At 45.6% G+C, this 15,244-nt stretch overlaps 1 protein-coding gene across 2 annotated transcripts in view; it reads left to right on the top strand.

Moving 5' to 3' along the window:
* Positions 1-15,244, top strand: part of TM7SF3 (transmembrane 7 superfamily member 3) — a 186,600-nt gene that overhangs the window by 168,560 nt on the left and 2,796 nt on the right. For both annotated transcript variants that reach the window (XM_029600172.1, XM_029600171.1), the window contains 2 exons: positions 1,479-1,576; positions 2,892-3,054. In XM_029600172.1, the coding sequence (XP_029456032.1) occupies positions 1,479-1,576; positions 2,892-3,054 (261 nt within the window). The remainder of the gene's footprint in view (positions 1-1,478; positions 1,577-2,891; positions 3,055-15,244) is intronic.

Below are 15,244 nucleotides of genomic sequence, written 5' to 3'. Positions count from 1 at the left end.
TAAAGTTTCATTCAGTTGTATTTAAATTGTACTGATCAAGGCATGAGAGGAATATTTTTTTTTTGTTTATTATTGGATGCCTATTAGGAGGAAGTTGGGGATTAGTGACAGGGCCAATGGAAGCACTAGGTGGACTTGGAAGACTGCCTAGGGCAGCATCAGCATGATCTCTCCCACTTCCTGCCCATGTGGCTGGAAGAGAATGCGCCATGGCGCAGTTCTACACGGGTGCAAAGGGGAAGAGACTGTGCTGAAGCCAAGATAAGCAGGAAGAAGAGTGCGTCCTCGCCGCAAGAAGATGCAGTACTGGCCCGGGCCATACTGCAGTTGAGCAGCAGACCAGCATGGCCCTGCCCACTCAGGAAGCAGTAGCTTTGGCCCCGGTTCCTGCTCCACTGTAGAAAGCTGCACAGGAGGCAAAGTGTCAGCCCCCGCAGGCCTGAAAGAGCGCTGTGAGCTGCAGGGGCTGAAGGACGAGACTGTTGCTGTTGGCCTTGTGCTGCCAGTGAAGGGGAAGTGAGTGGGAGCATGTTCATGTGTGTGAGTGCGCACTTTTGTGTGTATGCAGGGTATGTGTGCGCATGTCTGAGGACATGTCTGTGTGTTCCTGTATGGGAGTGGTGCAGGGGATATGAGAGAGAATAAAGCTTGAACAACCCCCCTCCCCCTGCTAATCCATAACAATCTCAGGGCATTTGGAATTTAAAATTAATAAAGAAAAAAAAAGCCCTGCTGTCCATATCTGGGATCTTTTAATTACTGGATGCTTTGTTTTTAGTTTATTGGTATTTGGAAAATTTGTATAACTTAAATTATTGAATGTTCTATTCATTAGCTGTTATTAAAAAAATTATTTTTATTAGTATGGTTTTACTCTATTGGTAACTTATATTTCTTGATTTTGTTAAAATTATACATTTATAATTAATTTGTGTAGGGAGGGTGTGACTGGGGGGGGGGGGGCAGCAGAAAAGTTCACCTGGGTGCCTAATAACCTTGCACCAGTCCTGATCAGAGACTGCTTTTTGTTTTGTTTTTCTTTTTGTATAAGAACTCAGTGAGGTTTGGCTAGACAGATTTAGGCCTGTTATTGTTGCACCTAAATTTGTCTGGTTAGTGCTGAATATTAACTTAAAAATTACTTTCATAATTAAGCACATAATAAAAGCTACAAATATCATGTTAACTGGCTAGATACTAGATATAACCCCTGGCACACCTCCAATCTGGCTCCCTGCTTGTCAAATACATTTTGTTTGCATTATGAATTCTGTATACAAGATTTTTCCAGACAGAGGGGGAGATTTTAAAATGGCAACATTTATAGTTAGAAGCCAGTTTTAATTACACAAATGTTTAAAATCATTGGGGATCAGTACTCAAAATACACAGTTGACTACATAATCTCCTCCAGAGAAACTGAACTGTTCACTTGTTCTTGAGAATCAGATTTTTTTTTTTTCTGTTTTGTATTGCAGGTGAATTGAAAGTTTTTCACAATGATACAGTTTTCTGGCTCACTTTTACTTGTATAGCTATGGTGGTTCCTTTAGCCTTTTTTGCCTGTCCAAGATTTGTAAGTATTTTTATACAGTGCATTAGTTTAATGACCTTACTGTAACATCTTTTTCATAATCTGCAATAAATTCACACTTTAAGAAAATGTTCTTTCCATATGTCATTACCCCTGTATGATTACAGCTCCTGAGACCTCGGTACCAGTACCTCTAGTGGTTCTGTCTAGGTTTAGCTGGCCAGTGAGTGGATAGATTCTGGTCATATCATCCAGGATTAAGAAGCAAGCAGACACAGCCAGTACAAGGTAGAATTGATCTAGCTCCCTAACCTGCTGACATTCAGCTCATTGAGAGGAATACGAGACCTCATGTATGTTAACAGATCATGGTCTAGAGGTCCATTATTGGGATTCATTCCTGATTTTTGAGAACAGTGAATTTTCCTATCTTAGCATTAGAGGGAGTGGCTTGCCCAGGAATCTGGGAATCAAATCCAGTATTAGCACCCTTTGGCAGCTGGATTAATTCCATGAAGACATTTTTTCCCAATGGGGATTGATAGCCACTGGGGAAGTTGGACTGTGAAACTCAAATGAAGTACATACTATGTTAAACATTGAGTTTAAATAAATGGGACCAGTTTGGAACTATCCTGGTTTGGTCTATATGCGGAAAGTCAACAGGTAGGACTGCCATACATGACTAGCAAGGAGCATATCATTGCAGTGAGAAACCACCTGAGGTACATTTAACTGTCTACAAGTCTAACTGGAATCAACTCCAACCTGTTCACACTGCCCCTGAACAGGTTACATTAATATGATAGTTTTATTCCTTCTGGCTTTTTTATAATCCAGAATTTGGGTGACATGTGGCTGTGGGAAGGCCTAGACAGAATTCTATAGTACCAGTTCCTGAACCTCTCCATGGAAGGATGTTTCCAACTTTGTCTGGGATAAAAATGCTTAGCGCACAGGCCCCAGTATCTCTCCGATTTTAGAGGCCGATTAGCAGTAGATGTTGCTAGCCTCTGACTAAACTTGCCTTGCTATAAAACATACTATATTTTGGCATGAATTGAGGATAAATAGTCTGTGCGGTCAGCAGTCAAAATTGCTGATTCCTTTTTCTATTGGGTTTCTTAAATAAAAGGCTTTACGGATACTAATATGGTTGGCTGCTAGCTCAAAAATTAGACTAAAATAGAAGCTGTTGAACTGCAGAGGGCCAGATACATCCACAAGGTGTCTAAAACAAGCAGCTTTTGGATGCCCAGTCTTCAGCTTTCTACTAATTTAGTAGTTTTTATTTTTACAGTTAATTTAGTTATAATTTGATAGTTAAGCTTAAATGTCCTTTGTATCTTTACTACAGCTGAATATACTGACATGTGGAATTGTTGGCTCCTATGCAGTGGTTTTGGCCATTGACAGTTACCTCTATACGAGCCTTAGTTACATTACCTTGAATATACTCAAAAGAGCTCTGAATAATAACTTCAGTAGTGCTTACACCAATGTGCCTTTTCAAGTTAATGGTAAGTAGATTAGTTCAAAAAGTTTATCTACAAAGACTTGGGGCTATATATTAGCGCTGTATGATAGAAAGCATGACAAATCATATCTTCCATTTTTACTCTCTACATCCACACATCCCAAAATGATTTACTAGATTACATAGAGACATCTCTAACTCAGCACAAGAACTAAGACTGGATTTTCTAGCAGTACCACCAGTGGTTGCCTCTGCTCGAGATTGAGTGTTTCCCCTTTGACTCACCTATGCTGTCAACTATGAGACTCAAATGCAAGGACATCCTATATATCTATTCCTTTTAATAATGGAGATTCCTTCATAAGAACATAAGAATTGCCATGCTGGGTCAGACCAGGGTCCATCAAGCCCAGCATCTTGTTTCCAACAATGGCCAATCTAGATCCCTCAAAGTAGTTCTAATTCCTCTTACTCCCTCCCAGGGATAACAATAGCTATCTTTACCTGGCTGATATATTATGAACCTTTTCCTCCAGGAACATGTCCAAACTTCTTTTAATCCCTTCTATGCTAGTCACCTTGCTCACATCCTCTGGCAACAGATTCCACAGCTTGACAGTGCGCTGAATGAAAAAGTAGTTTTTAGTGTTTTATTTTAAACTGTTTTTATTATTTTAGAACAATAACATAACAGGAGGAGAGTAGTGTGGTTCTGAACCACTCCCCAATAAAAAAAAAAATCACATGTAATACAGAAAACTCTATCCCCAACCAACTTGCAAGGTCCAGTGTCCACTTATGAAAGCAAAGTCATCCACCAGGCAAGGCTGATAAATAACCCCAGTCAGGAGGTGTCCACACGAAATCACTCATTTAGGATAGAACTGCGGGCACGCTGTGGAAGAAATTGTAAGTTGGCGTCCCATACAGCCAGGAAATGCTTCTTGTGGCGTCCCATACAGCCAGGAAATGCTTCTTGTCCTGCCGCATCCAGGAGCATCATACGATGAAAGCAGTTGCGCCAGGTCCAGTAAGACGGAGGAGACTAGTCCCGCCAGTGCATCAAAATGACATTCTTCCCCCACTAAAGAGGTATAACTACTTTCCCGTTTTTCCTTGGCCGGTTTCGCAGGGCAACCTGGCATGCCAAGCAGAAAACAATGGCGATTATAAAGAGTTAATGCCCCGAATAAATAAGCCCACTTATTTGGGTTTTGGGATGCAGATGGGGTGTGATGCTGAAGGCTGGACACCGAGAAGGAAGGAATCACATCCTCCTCCCTCAGTGCATCACGTGATCCACCTAGTTCGTTGAGATTTTAAAGTCCCCTTTTGGAGTTTGCTAATTGGATATTTAGATTTCCCTTGCGGATTTTGCGGTATAGATTTTGTGACTTAGATTTTGCTGTTTAGATTTGGCTGCTTAAATTTACTGCTTAAAGAATGCTGTTAGAATTTAGCTGCGGAAATGTTGCTGCATGGATTTTACTGCGTAAAATTTGCGGCTTATATTTGCTGCTGAAAGTTAGCTGTGTGGATTCTGCTGCTGCATATATTAGGCTGCTTGAAAATTGCTGCTTATAATGTGCTGCGTGCAGTTTGCTGCTGTAATTTTCCGCAGGAATTTTGCTGCTTGAATCATGCTGCTTATAGTTTGCTGCTGGGCATATGCTGCATATATTAAATGCTGTAGATAATGGACAAAGGTCAAAATCTGTGACGGCGTCAGCTGGGCCACAGGGAACAACTCGGTCCTGAAAAATTACCTGCTTTGATAAGGTATATAATTAGTAATTAATATTGACTGCCCCTTGTAAGAGCTGCTCTCTCCCAGTGCAAGGCGATGGATGGCTAAGTGCCTGTAGATGTTTCCCGTTCTGATTCCCCTGCTGGGTTATGTGCTACCAAAATGGCTGCCCAGAAGAAAGCTGAACTATGCTGTCCCTCTCCCTCAGCTCCCCTACTGCTCCCCGGTCCACTCTGCTGCCTTTAGATGGTCTGCAGTCCCCTTCTCCGGTGCAACCCGACCCTGCGTCCAGATTCGCTTTGGTAAGGGCCAGGAGAGTAAAAAAGGAGCATTTTTACAATTTTAAAATGTGGCGGGAAAGTTTTCCCTGTGGCTCCGATGGTGATCGGTAAGGGGAGCTGCGGGCGCCAGCAGCCAGATCAGCACTGCAGAAAGTTTATTTTATTTGGAATTTTAGGTGATTGTGAATAAATTCTGCTGTAGGCAGCTTCTCAAAACCTGCTGCCTAGGCTGACCTGCGTCAGGAGGCAAAGCTTTAGTTTCGTGGCTAAGATGGCGGCCGGGAGGGCAGAGAAGTAGGAGCTGTACTTACTGCCAAAACTCCTGACCCGCAGCGAAACACCCTTTATGTCTAGCGATATTTGCCCGCAATTCTTGCCCAATCCGGGGCTGTATTTAAAACAATTTCAGCAATTTTTCACGGCAGATTTGTTCCGTGTAGAGGCAGGGCAGGAGCCTCAAGCACTAGCAGCCATCCTGTTGCGCGGCGAACAGCACCCCCTTTTACAGTGTTTTAAATCTGCTGGTTGTTAGTTTCATGGAGTGTCGTCTTGTAATAGTATAACTTGAAATAGTAAATCAGTTTCTCAACCCTCTCCTGGAGACATATTTCACCAGTCAGGTTTATAAGATGTCTATAATGAATGTGCACAAGAAAGATTTGCAAACTGGAGAACCAGGGTATGAAAATCTATTTCATGCATCTTCATTGTGGCAAGCCTGAAAACCTGACTGGAATTGTGTGCCTCCAGGAGAGGGCTGGGAAACACTGTGGTAAATAAGTCCTTTATTTACCCATTTCACTCTACTTGTGATTTTATAAACATCTATCCTGTCACCCCGCTGCAGTCTTTGAAGCTAGCCTCTCATCACAGGAAAGAGGTTCCATTCCCTTTATCATTTTTGTCACCCTCCTCCGCAGCTTTTCTAGTTCCATTATGTCTTGAGTTGCACCATGGCTCAATACATAGGCAATATAACATTTTCTATTTTATTCTTTATTCCTTTTCAGATCATTCCACTGAGCAGAGGATTTCAATGTATTGTCCACTAGAATTCCAAGGTCTCTTTCCTGGGTGGTGACTCCCAATACAGAACCCAGAATCGTGTACCTGTGGTTGGGATTATTTTTCCCTATGCATCTCTTTACACTTTTCCACATTAAATTTTGTTCTCTTATTCATTTGCCCACTCTCCTAGTGTCACAAGGTCCTTCTGCAGTTCCTCGCAATCCACTGCTGTTGAATAATTTTGTCATCAGCAAATTTGATCACCTCACTTGTCGTTCCCTTTTCCAGATCATTTATGACTTTGTTAAATAGCACAGGTACCTATGGTAGTCCACTAATGACTTTTCTCTATTTAGAAAACTAACCATTTAGTTTTACCCTCTTTGATTCTGTCCTATTTCAATATGGAATTTGTTTTCCAAAGCATCTGTGGAGTGTACCTCCCTCAATGAATACATGGATGTTGGATGCCAGATTGCTAGATTAGTCTACAGTAATAGGGCTACTGAAACTTATTGTTTGTAGTTGGATCCTAGAGTAAATCATCCCAGGCCTAGAATGACCACAGAATGTTCCACTGGCTGGTGGCCTGGATTACATTTCCAGAAAATGTATATACATTGTAGAACCCTGTTTGAGATCCTGCCATAGCCAGGGTGGGCAATCCACCCAATAGCAGAGCTCCTTGTCAAATGCCTTTCTTGAGCCACAAATCAATAAGGTTTTCAGTGTATTGTAACGAATACCCATGAGGCATATTTGCATACTTTGATTTTACATACAACTAATCTCATAAGTTTTCATTAGGGGATATCTTGATGATCCAGCTGGTTTGCAGGCGTGGAAGACTGGAATTTGAGATACCCTGGGCTATGGTGTCTGGCAAGTGCTAATAAATGCCCGAGGCTGAGACCTAGCATAGCCTCAGAACAGGGTCTTTAAAGAGATGGTATACTAAATCCAGGCAGGCTCCTTTTCACATTGACTGCATCAAAGAAGCCACCTGGCCAGCTGTCAAAAGGCACCCATCCACTGTGACCCTGTGAGAGCATCTTTAAAAGTGATCTGGAAAAGGAGGAATTTGGGAAGTACAGCAAGCCCATGATTTTGTGTGACCAAACCAAAATCACAAAATTCCTATGGGTGTTTTCTTTTCCCTGCCCCCCTTTTTTTTTTTTTTTGGTTCATTGAAGGTGGCAGTTTTCAAATGGCACAAACTAGCAGTATTTCTTAATGCAGCTAGGAGCCTTTTGAAAACTAGCTTCCCTATTAGCAAATGCTTACAGACTACAAATGGAAACTGCAGTTTTTTTCATAAGTATAATTTAAAAATTGATTTCATTTTAGGAGTAAGCTTTCAAAGGATTTAGGTTCCTAACGTTTGGAGTTAGGCCCCTAAATTGGCCCTTTAGAAAATTTACCAAGATGGAGAGCTTTAAATTTAGGCTTTTAAAAAATGGATGGCTACAGGAGGAGTCAGGACCGGGAAAGAGAAGATTAGCATTTATTTTCAACACCAGGCAACTAATTTAGGTTACCAAAATAAGGGGAATGGAACAGCTCCCCTATGAGGAAAGACTAGAGGTTAGGACTTTTCAGCTTGGAGAAGACAGCTGAGGGGGGGATATGATAGAGATGTTTAAAATCATGAGAGGTCTAGAACGGGTAGATGTGAATCGGTTATTTATTCTTTCGGATAATAGACTAGGGGCACTCCATGAAGTTAGCATGGGGCACATTTAAAACTAATCGGAGAAAGTTCTTTTTTACTCAACGCACAATTAAACTCTGGAATTTGTTGCCAGAGGATGTGGTTAGTACAGTTAGTATAGCTGTGTTTCAAAAAGGATTGGATAAGTTCTTGGAGGAGAAGTCCATTACCTGCTATTAAGTTCACTTAGAGAATAGCCACTGCCATTAGCAATGGTAACATGGAATAGGCTTAGTTTTTGGGTACGTGCCAGGTTCTTATGGCCTGGATTGGCCACTGTTGGAAACAGGATGCTGGGCTTGATGGACCCTTGGTCTGACCCAGTATGGCATTTTCTTATGTTCTTAACTAATAGCAGTCCTAAATTTAGAAACCTAAGTTCCCTGTACGTACCTGGAAAAGTCCAGACCATGGGTTGAGCCTCCTGTCCAGCAGATGGAGACAGACCAAAACTGTAAGGGTGTCCCATATCAGGACAGAGCCTACCCTGCAACCCTTCAGTATTTGTCTGTCTCCAGCAGATGCAACTGCTCACCCTTCGGTTCCCTATTTATTATTCCTTAGCCCCTTCTGTGGGGTTTTTCTTTTGTCATTAGCTCAGGATCAAGCAAGTATTATTTTCTATTGTCAATCACATGAAGAAAAAAAAAGTTGTAAAACTTGGACTCCTCGCTCTTGGGGGGCCTAGGGGGGCTTGGCCCCTTGTTGGGAAATAGCTTAGGCTCCCTATTCATCTCTCTCTCGACACTTTTTCCCCGGCGCTGCCAGCAGGGAGGATTTATTCCCCTGCACTGCTCTCTTAATTTCTCAAAAAAAAAATAAAATCTTAGATTAATCGGGGTCCGTCCGCGATCCGGCAGCTGAGATTGAGACCGGGAGGGCGCAGGGTTCGTTCTTCTGCTCCTGTTCCCTCAGACGCTGCAGCTCTGCTGCTCCTGTCAGTGTGCCCTGCCTCATGCTGCGGTCTAATAATCTGTTTGGCCTGCGGAGAGCCCTCAATCAGGCTCTCTCGTGAAAACCTATGCTCCAGTTGTCTGCTGGGGGGTGAGGGCCCCTCCTAGGCAGCGCTCAAATCTACGCCCCGGGGCAGGCCGTTTAAGCACATGGCCAGGCTGTTCCTGGGTCGGCAAACCATGGGAATGGTGGCCGTTTTGGGAATCCCTGCAGCTGCTGATACAGGACTGCAGGATGCAGAGGAGCATGATTTAATTCTTTCATCCCCTGATCTGAGCCCTCTCCTGAGGAAGGTAATGACCCCCCTCCCCACCCCAGGAATTCTCGACCTTTTTTTTTTTTTCTTCCAAATTTGTGCTACTTATGCACAAATCTTAGCTTGGTAGAGGAGGCAGACCCCCCCCCCCCCAGCCTGTTCCCACGGCTCTGGATACACAGGGGTCTATCAGGGTGTGGGTGGTCCTGGGGGGCCTCTCCTCCACCATATCTTCCTGCTTCTCTGACTATCCTGGATCCGGGACCCTGATGAGCAGTTGATGGAGGTGCCTCCCCCCCCTCTAGAGGGGGATGATCCCAGAGTCCTATGCTTATTTCAAAGGGAGGAGCTCGATCCTCTTATTCCTTTTTTTTTATTCAGGAGTTGGGTATTGACACCCCGGTGGATGCACTCACGGCCGCAATGCCGGCATGCGTGGACCCAGTCCTGGTGGGACTTAGGGCTCTTCCACCCACCTTCCCTTTTCATCCCATGCACAAGCTGATGCTCCTAAGGGAATGGGAAGCTCCCAACACAGGGCTGCGAGTGGGGAGGGCTATGGATAAGCTTTACCCCCCACCGGAGTGTCTGGACATGCTGAAAATCCCTAAGGTGGATTCTTCTGTGACTGCTGTCACTAAGTACGCCACCATCCCTGTGGTGGGTGCTATGGCCCTGAAGGACATTCAAGACCGCAAGCTGGAATTCTATCGCAAGCGTATCTTTGAATCCTTGGCCTTGGGATTTCGGGCATCAATCTGCAGCAGTCCCTTTATGACCTGTTCTGCGTCCAGGCGATGGCCGAGATTGCTGAAGCCAGACGGCTACTCTGGCTCCGTAATTGGTCGGCTGACGCCTCTTCCAAGGCACAGTTGGGCACGCTTCCTTTTAAGGGTAAATTGCTTTTTGGCGAGGACCTGGAGCAGCTTATTAAATTCTTGGGTGAAAACAAGGTTCACAAACTGCCTGAGGACCGCCCAGAACAGTCAAAAGCCTTCTTCCCTACTCGTACCCATTTCCGGGATCAGTGGAGATATAATGCTCGGGTGAGAGGGGCTTTCTCTTTGGGGGGGGGGGGGAACTCCTCCAGACCTCAGTCATGGTCTGTCCTTTCGAGGCTGCCGCGCCTTCCGAGATGGCATTCCACAGCGTGCCTCCACAAAGCCTGCCTCTCAATGAGATTTGGCTGGCTGATTCCTCCGTTCCAAAGTTAGGTGGTCGTTTATCTCTCTTCCTCGAGGAATGGGCCAAAATCACGTCTGATCAGTGGGACCTCGACATAATCGAGAGAGGCTACACTTTAGACTTTGCTCGAGACCTACCGGATCTACACATAGTCTACCCTTGTGGAAATCTGAAGCGGGCTGCTGTCTCAGACTCTCTCCAGACTGCTCGGACTGGGGGCCATAGTCCCAGTCCCCACTGAGGAACAAGGCGCCAGCCAGTAATCAATCTACTTCGTGGTACCAAAAGGACGGTTCCTTCCGCCCCATTCTAGACCTCGAGTCAACCAAGCTCTCAAGGTGCCTCACTTTTGGATGGAGACCCTGAAGGCAGTAAAAGCGGCTGTTCACCCTGGCGAATATCTGGCCTCACTAGACTGGGATGTGTAGGTAGGCCTCCATCAATCAGGGCCGAGCATCAGCGGTATCTCCACTTCGACATCTTGGGCCAGCAGTTTCAGTTCCGGGCCCTGCTCTTCGGTCTCGCCACAGCACCACGCACATTTTCCAAAATCATGGTGGTGGTGGCGGCTGCTCTTCGGGAAGGTGTTCTGGTGCATTCTTATCTGGACGATTGGCTAGTGCGGGCCAAGTCGGAGACTTTTTGCAAGCTGGCAGTCGACAGAGTTCGAGTTCTAGCTCTACTCACTTCTCTGGGGTGGATAATCAACTTTCCCAAGAGCCATCTGCAGCCTTCCCGGGTGTTGGAATTCCTGGGGGCTCGCTTCAATACCAGAGTAGGCAAGGTGTTCATTCCGGACGTTCGCGCATTCAAGCTGATGGACCAGGTCAGAAATCTCCTCATGCCTCTCCCTACAGCATGGGATTACCTCCAGGTGCTGGGGACCATGGCCTCCACTATCAACCTGGTCCCATGGGCTTTTGCGTATATGCATCCATTACAAAAAGCTTTGCTATCCCGTTGGAAGCCGGTCTCTGAACAGTTTCAGATGGCTCTCCCGCTCTGACTCTACCATCGGCGCCATGTAGTGGTGGCTCTCACTCCGGCACCTCCTGAAGGGCATATTTTTACAGACTCCGCAATGGATAGTAGTAACAGAAGCCAGCCTCTCCGGCTGGGGAGCGGGTTGCCAGTCGCAATCTTTTCAGGGCCAGTGGTCCCCGGTACAGTCTTGCTGGCACATCAATCATCTGGAGGCCCAAGCAGTCCACCTGGCTCTCAAGGCCTTCCTCCCGCTGATTCGCCACAGGGCGGTGTGTGTGCTCTCGGACAATTCCACCACGGTGGCTTACATCAATCGTCAAGGGGGCACCAGGAATCGCCTGGAGGCGTTGGAGGCCAGCAAGCTCTTCACCTGGGCGGAACGTCACCTGGAGCGACTGGCAGCTTCACATAGCGGGCAAGGACAATGTGCAGGCCGATTTTCTTAAGTCGACAGCAGTGATGAAAAAACTAAAACCACTACTTCACACTGATTTCCGCACCGTCATTCAAGCTACCCTCATCAAAAATGGACTACTGCAATGCACTCTTCCTAGGTCTCCCCTACTCCTCCTTAAAGCCACTCCAAATGCTACAGAATGCTGTAGCGAGAACCATTGTCAACGCCCGTAAATATGACCACATCACCCCTATCCTGAAAAACTTGCACTGGCTCCCGATCCCCTCGCGCATCCTTTACAAAACCCTGCTAGTGATTCACAAATCCATACACTCTCACAACTCAAATTGGCTTGATATGAACCCTTCCGTCCTATAAGATCTAACCACTTCTCCAGAGCCTCCAACAATGGGACCCTCCATGTGCCTTCCCTAAAAAAGGCACACCACCTCCACGAGGGATCAAGCCCTCTCAATTGCCGGACCCACACTCTGGAACTCATTACCCCCCAACCTCTGGCTTGAGACCTGCTCTTCCAAGTTCAGGACCAATGTAAAAACTTGGCTCTTCAAGCAAGCTTACCCCAACAATGCCTCCGCCCCCCCACTACCAACACTAACTGATCCAGTATAAAGTATTGAGCCCTCCCCCCCCATTACCTGTTCTTTGTACATTTCCAATCTTTAGTTATAATGTAAACCGATATGATGTCCCCACTAATATCGGTATAAAAATTTTGATCCCGGTGAGTGGGAGTTGTCAGACTAGGCGATGAAGCTGATTGTTCACAGGTGGGGGACTTCCTCACATGGATTTGATGGCGACCTTGGGCAATGCCCAAGCTCCCCAGTTCTTCTGCCGTTGGAGGGAAACACTGCTCGGAAGGGGTGGATGCTCTAGTCCTCCCTTGGCCCAGCGACGTTCTCCTGTGTTCTTCCCCCCCCCCCCCCCCCCCCCCCCCCCCCCCCCGGCCCTTGGTGGGAAAGGTCCTCAGAAGAATAGAACTCCACAAGTGTCCGGTCATTCTTGTAGCTCCCGAATGGCCGTGCAGGCCGTAGTTGCCAGATCTAGTGAATCTGGCAACAGAAGGCCCTCTTTCTCGGTCATCTTCCGCGTCTTCTCAGACAAGGTCCAGTATTTTTCGATCAGGCAGATCGCTTCTGTCTATCCAGCATAGCTCTCTGCTTCAATGGCAGGGTGGGGATGAAGAAAAGTGGATCTATATACAGACAACCAGCAAGGACTGAATTACATAGTCGGGGTAAACAAGCATGGGTGTAGCTTGCTTATTGCGGCGGTTACTATCCCTAATTAAGCTAGATATTTCACTTAGATGCAGTTCCAACACTGCTCTCTACATTAATGGAGGGGGGAAGGGAAACAGAACCAAAAGGTTACTAAGGGCCAAGCGTAACATAAGTATGAGGAAAAGAGTGCGAAAGCTTGCTGGGTAGACTGGATGGGCTTTTGGTCTTCTACCATCATTTCTATGTTTCTATGTATGTCTAGCAGCTTGGCTTTTGAACGGCAGAGATTGAGAAAGAAGGGGATATAAGGAGGAGGTTATATCCACTCTGCTGCGTGCCTGCAAGACTTCTACTTCGCTCGCCTATGTCCAGATCTGGAAGGTTTTTGAAACGGTCTGCGCAGAATCGGGGGTATCGGCCTGCTCTGCCCCGATTTCCATGATTCTTTCCTCCAGAAGGGCCTCTCCAAGGGTCTCTCTCTCAGCTCCTTATGCGTCCAAGTGTCCGCCCTCAGCTCCCTTCTCGGTAGTGTGGAAGGTCACCCGGTAGCATCTCATCCGGATGTGGTCAGTTTTTTCTAGGGTGTCAAGCATTTGAAGCTGCCCGTCCGAGTCACTTGTCCTTCGTGGAGTCTTAATTTGGTTCTTCAGGCTCTCTGTGGGGCTCCCTTTGAACCTCTCCGTCAGGCTACCCTTAAGGACCTGACGGTCAAGACTGTTTTCTTGGTTTCTATATGCTCCGCCAGACGAGTGTTGGAGATCCAAGTGTTGTCAGGAGCCATTTTTGCAGTTTTCTGATTCGGGTGTTTCTCTTAACTGTATCTTCCTTCTTGCCAAAGGTTGTCTCCTCCTTCCATGTCAACCAGTCGGTGGAACTCCCTGCGTTCTCCCCTGAGAACATCGCTGGACCTGCTGGGAGTGACCTTTGCCATCTTGACAAAGCGTGTCCTCCTGCGTTACCTTCAGGTCCCGAATGAGTTTCGAGTCTCCGACCACCTGTTTGTTCTCTGGAGTGGCCCGAATAGGGGCAATCAGGCTTCTAAGACCACAGTTGCTCGCTGGTTAAAGGAGTCTATTTCGTCTGCCTATATCTGCCAAGGCCATGCGATTCCGGAGGGTCTGAAGGCTCATTCGTTGCGATCTCAGACTATCTCCTGGGCGGAGAGTCAATCTGTTTCTCCACAGGAAATATGTAGGGCTGCGATTGGAAATCTTTGCATACTTTTGCTGTGCATTACCGCCTTGATGTCCAGGCGCCAGTCTTTGGTTCCTTCAGTAGGCAGGTGCTTCAAGCGGGACTATCTCGGTCCCACCCTGTCTAGGGAAGCTTTGGTACATCCCATGGTCTGAACTGATCCGGGTACATACAGGGAAAGGAAAATTAGTTCTTACCTGTTAATTTTCATTCCTGTTGTACCACGGATCAGTCCAGGCGCCCTTCCCTATACTCTCTTCCATCCGCTCAGTTTTTCTCTCCTCCTCTTGCAGGATACAGTCGCTTTTCTTCTTTATTGTACAGTCATAAGTGAGGCGCCGGACGCATCTCCGTGCTGTTAAATGAAACAAGCGTTTTTTCCTACAGAGTTTCAATATTTCCACTGGTTAATGTTTGCTGAGTTCTCTGGTTATTGCTAGAGTTCTCTTGTTACGTGCTTGATCCTATACAGTTCTTTATTCTTTCTGTTTTGACAATGGTTATACTGAAGGGTTGCAGGATAGGCTCTGTCCTGATATGGGACACCCTTACAGTTTTGGTCTGTCTCCATCTGCTGGACAGGAGGCTCAATCCATGGGCTGGACTGATCTGTGGTACTACAGGAATGAAAATTAACAGGTAAGAACTAATTTTCCTTTTTAGGCTCCTACATTTGTGAATTTTTAGTTGAAAACTTGGGGTACCTAAGTTTGGCTGAACTTTTAGGTACCTAATTTAAGAGCCTAAATTTAGGAATTCAGCTAGTTTGAATATTGGCCTCTGTGCTTTTTAAGCAGTACTAAAGTCTTAAGTAATTACCATCCCAACAAGACAAAAGATGCTGCCTAATAGATTAACTAAGACAATATACTCAACTCACTATTAAAGATCCTGGCTAACCACATCTCCTTGTTTGTATTTAATATAGTAACTTCATTTGTACTGTGTAAAATTTTTGCATTTGTCCTAATTTTTTTTTTTTCGTTTCTGGTACTTTTCATGTGTTTGTTAGGTACTGATACTTACCTGCTTCCACTATATAAAAAGTCTGAGAAACCCTATTAGAAACCTATACTAACACCCTTTTTCAAATGATTTGAAATAATATTGGAGGAACATAGATCAACACCTCCCCCACTTCCAAATAAAGAGGTGCACACATCTTTTAATTTATAAAGATTGGTAAAATAAAATATGCCTTTTTCTCCTTCATTTAAAAGGTTTTAAGGCCAACAAAGGTGAGAACAAAGCTAAGTTAGTGGAAAGCTT

This window comes from Rhinatrema bivittatum, chromosome 4, assembly GCF_901001135.1.
Source record: "Rhinatrema bivittatum chromosome 4, aRhiBiv1.1, whole genome shotgun sequence".
NCBI classification, from domain to species: Eukaryota; Metazoa; Chordata; class Amphibia; order Gymnophiona; family Rhinatrematidae; genus Rhinatrema; species Rhinatrema bivittatum.
Note: the sequence above shows the minus strand (reverse complement) of the source record. Positions and strands in the feature narration are given on the sequence as shown.